Below are 7830 nucleotides of genomic sequence, written 5' to 3' on the forward strand. Positions count from 1 at the left end.
CGTTGGTCGAGTAGATCCATTTGTGTTCGTTCCGGTTCGGTTCAACTTGATCTGGCGCTAGTCTCGCGTCCTCGGTGATCAGATCCGAGCCTCCTTCCTCTCCGGTAAGGAGGATCTGTTGTTCGGTAACTCGCTGGTTCATTTTGTTCGTCAGATCTCATGTATAGATGCCTGTTTTTTCCCGATGTTTTGCGCGATCTAGTTTGTTGTCATCTGGATCGCGTTGCTTTTTTGGATCTATGGATCCGGAAGTCGTCGGGGTATGCTATAAAAGGGGCCTTGTCTTGGGCAATTAGATCCAGTCTTATTTTGTGCAATCTGATCTGTTGACCTGACGCGAGATGCCCCACCTAGTGTTAAAGAAATGGTGTTTTTTAGTCGGATTTTTGGTAACAGAAACAGATAATGTCAACAGATCCTTATCTGTTTGTGCGCCTTAGTTTGTTCAGATGCAAGTTTATTTCTGTTGTACATCACATGCACCAATTGAAAGCCGTGTCTTTGCTCATGATTAGGCAGGTCTTTTATTGTCGTAGTGTGGGTTTCAGTCCCAATTCAGTTGTTTACGTTAGTGATGCACTTTGACTCGGTTGATCCATCCGGATTAAACCTATTTCCAGTTTAGCATTATGTGCTGATTGTGCCTCCTTGTTTTTTATATCCCATTTGAGTATTTTCATGCGTCTCGACTGTTTCTGTCAGCTTGCAATACTACTCTGTTTATCAATTATGTTGCTATTAGGGGTTATCAGTAAATTTCTAAAATGAGTTTGTGACTGCTATTCTTACAGATTAGGGCTAACCTAGTTGTAGAGATAGCAATGGTTTTTTACCATGTTTCTTGTAGTTACAAGTTAGCGTAAATGTTTGTTAATTACCCCTCTTTCATTCCGCTGTGCCCCAAACAATTGTGTGCACCTTGTTATGATATATCTATAAGAGATGGTATGTTTTACCTGATTTACTTGTTATATTTCCTGGCCGTATGTTAGTTTATACAGTGTTTCATAATTGCATCAAGCTTGCTAACGTATGCTCTGGTTTGATTGCTGTTGCAGGTCAGAGATGGCGGACCGTGCTAACCACCCGTCTGTCATGCAGAAGTTTGGTGGACAGTTCCACCTTGCCTCCAGCTTCTCTGAGGGTGTTCGTGCTCGCAACATCTGCCCTTCTGTGCCATCCTATGAGAGGCGCTTCACCACAAGCAGCTACATGACTCAGAACCTTGGCATCAGTGTCCCAATCATGTCATCTTCTCCAATGTTTGCCAATGCACCCCCTGAGAAGAAAGGTGTCAAGAACTTTGCGATTGATTTCCTCATGGGAGGAGTGTCAGCTGCAGTTTCCAAGACTGCTGCAGCTCCCATTGAGCGTGTTAAGCTGCTTATCCAGAACCAGGATGAGATGATCAAGGCTGGCAGGCTCTCTGAGCCATACAAGGGTATTGGTGACTGCTTTGGGCGCACCATCAAGGATGAAGGCTTTGGCTCATTGTGGAGAGGAAACACTGCTAATGTCATCCGTTACTTCCCAACTCAGGTATCCATCTTGTGTTGTTGTTGTTGTTGTTATGCTTATTTTCATTAGCTTTCATGGTCACATGATGGTAATGGTGTATGTTGAATACCCATTCTTTGTCTTTGAACTTCAAATGATCTGTGGCATTTAACAATCTGGCTGTAATGTTATTTGTGATGATGCTCGTGATGGTAGTCTAATAAACATCTCTATCATCTTTTTGTCTTCTGTTCTTGAATGCTACTTTTGTGTACAGCTGATGCATTTCAGGAGATTGAATTGAATGTCTCTGTATCCAGAAATTGTAGTTCAAATATTTCATTTTCATATTGTAGTATGCTTGTACCAGTTATTGCAGAATGATTCTTTTGCTATCGTTATCTTGTTCTAACTTACTCTAATTCGTTTATGTCTTTTTCCTAGGCTTTGAACTTTGCTTTCAAGGATTACTTCAAGAGGATGTTCAACTTTAAGAAGGACAAGGATGGTTACTGGAAGTGGTTCGGTGGCAACCTTGCTTCTGGTGGTGCCGCTGGTGCTTCCTCGCTGTTCTTTGTGTACTCCCTTGACTATGCTAGGACAAGGCTGGCCAATGACGCAAAGGCATCCAAGGGTGGAGGTGAAAGGCAATTCAATGGCCTGGTTGATGTCTACCGCAAGACTCTCAAGTCAGATGGTATTGCTGGGCTTTACCGTGGATTCAACATCTCCTGTGTTGGAATCATTGTCTACCGTGGTCTGTACTTTGGACTCTATGATTCTCTGAAGCCAGTTCTCCTCACTGGCACTCTCCAGGTTTGTTCTAGTACCTTGCCATATACTCTTCTATCTTCAAATTTCTCTTGTTTGCGTGACAACCACTGACATCCTTGCTCACCATTCACCTGTTTGCAGGACAACTTCTTTGCCAGCTTTGCTCTTGGTTGGTTGATCACCAATGGTGCAGGTCTTGCATCTTACCCCATTGACACCGTCCGCAGAAGGATGATGATGACCTCCGGAGAGGCTGTCAAGTACAAGAGCTCCTTGGATGCTTTCCAGCAGATCCTGAAGAAGGAGGGTGCCAAGTCCCTCTTCAAGGGGGCTGGTGCCAACATCCTCCGTGCCATTGCTGGTGCTGGTGTGCTCTCCGGCTACGATCAGCTCCAGATCCTCTTCTTCGGCAAGAAGTACGGCTCAGGCGGTGCCTAGAGGGGACGAAATGATGACGAACAAGAGAAGTTTGTTCCCAGTCCTACCCTTCGAGGATCTGGTGAACTTTTATCTTTTTAACGTTGGAAGGCAATAATTATTGTAGAGGGTGGATTTTCCCAACATTCGTTTTTGGTGGAGGCATCGAACTCCAGAGGTTGTCGTAGGTTGGCGGCAGCGTTCTCAAAACATTTACTATCATAGGGTTGAGTTCGAGTATGTGCCCTGAATCGTTACCGGGCAATTTTCCTTAAATACATTGTCCTCCAATCCGACTGATATTATGATCAAGTTTATGCTATTGGTGTCAACATCCTATTCCTCTTTGCATTGTTTAGTTTGTTGTCTGTTGATTTGCCTGTTAGATTTGATTATTCTTTTTATATAATTCTGCACTGGCGTGTCTTCGTAACTGTTTTCCCTGTTGCATTGAAACTTTTTTACCAACATGAGAGCTTTGGAATTGCTCTTTGATTCTTCTGCTCGATCTTTTATGTGAAGTATCTCTACTTTACTTTGAAAACTTTAGGGAAAATGGTTTCTTTGATATTTTTAGGATTGATATGTTGTCGTTTGGTTTCATAGGATTGAATAATTTGTTCTATGTACATTTTTCATAGAAAATACTTCAAGCTCTTGAAGAAATCCTCTGTTTTTCATCGGTGCAATCAAACAAAATCTAAAATTTGAAGACGTTCCAATCCTCTGTAATCAAAGAGGCTGTTAGTGATGTACTCCCTCTGTCCTAAACTACTTGTCGAGTAGAAGTGGATGTATTTGAAACTGAAATATGTTTAAATACTATTTCTCGGAGAGAGTATACAAAAATAGGGTAATCCTCTTTTTCCCGCTTGCAATGAGAGAAACCGACATTGCCAATCTCCATGGCAAAATCAAAACAGTTCGCAGAAACGATAAAATTTTCTGCGCACCAAGTTGTTGAGCCTTCAGAAGCTTAGATAACTTCAACACAATCAGATTTAGACACAATCTAGCCGGTGCTTCCATTGCCAAAGATCCCACCATTAACTCATCTGAATCATATGCAATAGAAGTACCTGAACAGGCAACAAAATTGCCAAATCCATCAGGAATTAGAGCTCCAATAGCGCCCTTAACATAGTATCCTGGTGAAAAAAGCGTCCTCATTTAACTTCAATTGTCTTGCTGAAGGTTTATTCCATTCATAATCTCTCGTTGTGTTACTCTGGGAGCAGCTTTGGCAAAAAATTAACACCTACATGGAATTGATAATTTCCAGTTACCTATTTATTGGTGGGGTATTTTCATCATCAGTCACTGTCCTTATTCACCATAGATACCGAACTTACACTGAGATGACTTCCGCCAGCCCCACTAGTGACAAGCCGGAAAGTGTCCTACAGAATCAATCAGTTCTTCCAAAACAACCTAACCTGATCCGTCTACTGCTAAAGCATTGGCAATGACACTTTATTTTTTTGCGAAATGGCAATGACGCCTTTGATATTGAGATCCCATAACCTCGACGTGACGTGTAAGGAATTTAAGCGGACCAAACCAAAGTTTGGTCACTTACGAAACGATGAAAAAATGTGCAGCCGTGCCATGATAGAGAACATCACATGGAAACTAAACTACAATGGAAACCGGTGAAAACCACATTGAAATGACGTTTGGAAGTTTTGAAAAATTCTAAAAGGAAATATGGAACGTTAAGAGTGTGATGTTGTATTAGCATGTGAAATTTGCAAGTTCAAATACATTGTCATTTACAAGGTATGGAAAAATTAAAATCAGTACTAAGTAGTGCCGGACAGTAAACATCACTATTCATTGCTGGATTTGTTCTTTTCCTAGCTCGTAAATGGTAACGTGTGTGAACTTAAACTTATTGCTGGATGACAATAGAACATCCGTCTCTTAACATCCCGTAATATTTTCTAAATTTTTTCTAAACTTTTGAACATGGTTTTCACGAAGTTTTCTTCGAAACTTGGTTATTCTCTCTGCCATGGTATTGTCGCTGGTTCAAGTGTAAACTGTAATCTGACGAGCGCGGCTTCAGCTACTACACGATGAGAGGATATCCAACGACCAACGTGCCAAGAGCCCAACGCCCGCCACACGCTCCCACCCGGACCTCGGCGCCGCCCGGCCGACCCGAATGGCGACTCTCTCCGCCCCCTTGCTCCGTTCCCACCACCGTCACCTCCCCATCCGCTCCTCGCCGCGCCGCTGCCCGACCGCCGCCGCCTTCCCGCGCGGGTTCGCTCCCCTCGAACCCCTCTCTTCCCGCGCGCCCTCACGCACCGTCGTCCGCTCCGCCTCAACCTCGGCAGCGGCACCGGAGGCCGCCGAGGCATCGGGAGGCGCGGCCCCGAGCGAGACGGCCGCGGAGGTGGAGGTGGAGGCGCGCGTCGTGCTCCCCACCAACGAGTCCTCCGAGAACCTGCTGCGCATCCGCCACACCGTACTGCTCCTGCCCTCCATTTCCCTTCTTCCTCCGTGCTTCAACTGCCATAATTGCAGTTGTTTCAGTCATTCAGTTTGTTATCGTTCGCTGCGTGTTGCTGACTTGCTGTTGGCCAGTTTCGTGCTTAGTTAGTCAGCTTTGTTGCCGCCCCAACTGTACAAGTGTTGGTTAATTTCTGTTGCATGCTTCCTCGCTGCTGCAGTGTGCCCATGTCATGGCGATGGCCGTCCAGAAGCTGTTCCCCAACTCCAAAGTTACCATAGGCCCCTGGATAGACAATGGCTTCTACTACGACTTCGACATGGAGCCCCTCACGGATAAGGACCTCAAGAAGATCAAGAAGGAGATGGTGAGCATACATTGGTTACATTTGATCAACGGATTGGATTTTAAGTGTCGAGCGAGGGATTTGACCTGTTTTTATGTTGGTAGGACCGAATCATTCGACGGAACCTCCCATTGGTGAGGGAGGAGGTGTCCAGGGAAGAGGCTCAAAAGAGGATCCAAGCGCTTAACGAGCCATATAAGCTGGAGATTTTGGAGAGAATTAAGGAAGAACCCATCACAATTTATCACATTGGTAAATATTTTTGTTTGGTATCAGCTTACTTGTCCACTGCTTGTTATTTGCTATTACTGAATACTGATCGGTGGATTTTATGTACTTGCTGCTGGGTCATGCAGGAGAAGAGTGGTGGGATCTATGTGCTGGCCCTCATGTTGAGTCTACTGGCAAGATACAGAGAAAAGCTGTTGAACTCGAGTCTGTTGCTGGTGCTTACTGGAGAGGTGACGAGAATAATCAAATGCTACAAAGGATATATGGGACTGCATGGGAGAGTGAAGATCAATTGAAGGCTTACATCCACTTCAAGGAGGAGGCCAAGCGCAGAGACCATCGGCGACTAGGTCAGGACCTTGATCTGTTCTCTATACAGGTATGATCTTACATTCTTACTTCTAACATTTACTTAAGGAATCATCTGATAGTAATCCTCTAGTAATTGAAGCATAGTCTCAACTTTCCTAGTGTCCGACAGTATCGTACTTCACCATTTTGTTGACCCCTAAAAGTATGATGGCATCATGCTAGCATTCATGCTTGCAAGGAAGTGACCAACAGATCCAACCAAAGTAATTAAATGATAATACCACACCATGTGATATGAAGTGATCCCTTCACTCTGTCTGGTTTAGCAGTGGTCTTATTTTGACAACACATCTGCATTCATAGATATTTGCTGTCACCGTCAATTCTAACAAAAAATATCAATTTTATCACTTTGGCATTGGCATCCAGACCTGACCTCTGTAAATACCTTGCTATCTGTGCGTATGTGGTATTTTGTTTTTGTTAATAGTGACTGTAGCCAATGAACTTTTAACAGGAAGACGCTGGTGGGGGTTTAGTATTCTGGCATCCAAAAGGTGCTATCATCAGACACATTTTAGAAGATTCGTGGAAACAAACTCACCTGCAACGTGGTTATGATCTATTGTACACTCCACATGTTGCGAAGGCTGATCTCTGGAAGATTAGTGGACATATAGATTTCTACAAAGAGAATATGTACAACCAAATGGATGTAGAAGATGAGCCATATCAACTTCGGCCCATGAATTGCCCTTACCACATCTTGGTATACAAGAGAAAGCTACAATCATACAGGGATTTACCCATCAGAGTGGCAGAGCTTGGAACTGTCTACAGATATGAGCTCTCTGGTGCTCTGCATGGGCTGTTCCGTGTAAGAGGGTTCACACAGGTATTTCCTTGCTTCCGAATTTGATTCTGTCTAATTGCATGACGATGTTTTCCTGTATTCTGCAACCACCAGATAAATATTGAACGTTATGCAAGGTTTTGTGTTTTCTGAGATGGCATATGCTTTGTCTTACTTAGGCATTTGTTCTTTTCTAGAAGCGTTCTGCATTTATTCTTCATTTTCTGTGGACTATTTTGCACATTGTTATCTTAACTAGCGTGGATGTTTAAGTAAAGCCATGTTAAGTAATTCCCTAGGTAAACCTTTTCTTGTGTCCTATTAAGAAAACGTGGAGGTCCTGACTCACAGTTCTGTATGTTATATGATTTTGTTAAGGACTGTGCTAACGACCAGTCGACTGGTCGTTAGCGACAGATCCGCACGTCCCCCCGACAGGGGAAACAACGCTCCACCCGCTATTCCCGTGCTCCTCCCGATCGATTTATTGCACCATAATTAAAAACGCGAATTTTTTTACCTACACAGGATTCGAACCTGCGTCGGGGTGGAAAGGATAGGCCCAAGTACAAAGCCCAACAACCATCACGCCAACCTAGTTTGTTGTTCATTAGTTCAACAACGAAATTGTTTTAAACTCTTTCTTACTACTGTCGTAAGAAAAAAGAAAGCTATTTTTCTGGAAAAAAAATCACTTCATCAATGAAAGTTACCGGGGGTATATTTCATGATGTCCCTCCCTCCCCCACCCCGGTCCCCAAAGTTATCAGGACCAGGGTATACAAGTTATCAGGTCTGCGAGGCGTGAGTTACCGTGTTATTAACATGAAAGTTACCGTGGGTATATTTAATCAACCCCCTCGCCAAAGTTACCGGGACCGGGGTAAATAACTTATCATGTCTGCAAACGTGTGGGTTATCATGCTATTCACACAAATGTTA

At 43.7% G+C, this 7830-nt stretch overlaps 1 protein-coding gene and 1 pseudogene across 1 annotated transcript; both read left to right on the top strand.

The window, feature by feature from the left end:
• The first annotated feature begins 83 nt into the window (after positions 1-83).
• LOC119322735 (ADP,ATP carrier protein 1, mitochondrial) lies at positions 84-3025 on the top strand. Its single transcript, XM_037596249.1, has 4 exons — positions 84-104; positions 1059-1539; positions 1942-2313; positions 2413-3025. Exons 2-4 carry the CDS (start codon positions 1066-1068, stop codon positions 2707-2709), a joined length of 1143 nt encoding a protein of 380 aa, XP_037452146.1. The 5' UTR covers positions 84-104; positions 1059-1065; the 3' UTR covers positions 2710-3025.
• A 1758-nt stretch (positions 3026-4783) lies between these two features.
• Positions 4784-7830, top strand: part of LOC119322736 — a 9243-nt pseudogene continuing 6196 nt past the window's right edge.

Source organism: Triticum dicoccoides, chromosome 6B (genome assembly GCF_002162155.2).
Source record: "Triticum dicoccoides isolate Atlit2015 ecotype Zavitan chromosome 6B, WEW_v2.0, whole genome shotgun sequence".
Classification (NCBI taxonomy): Eukaryota; Viridiplantae; Streptophyta; class Magnoliopsida; order Poales; family Poaceae; genus Triticum; species Triticum dicoccoides.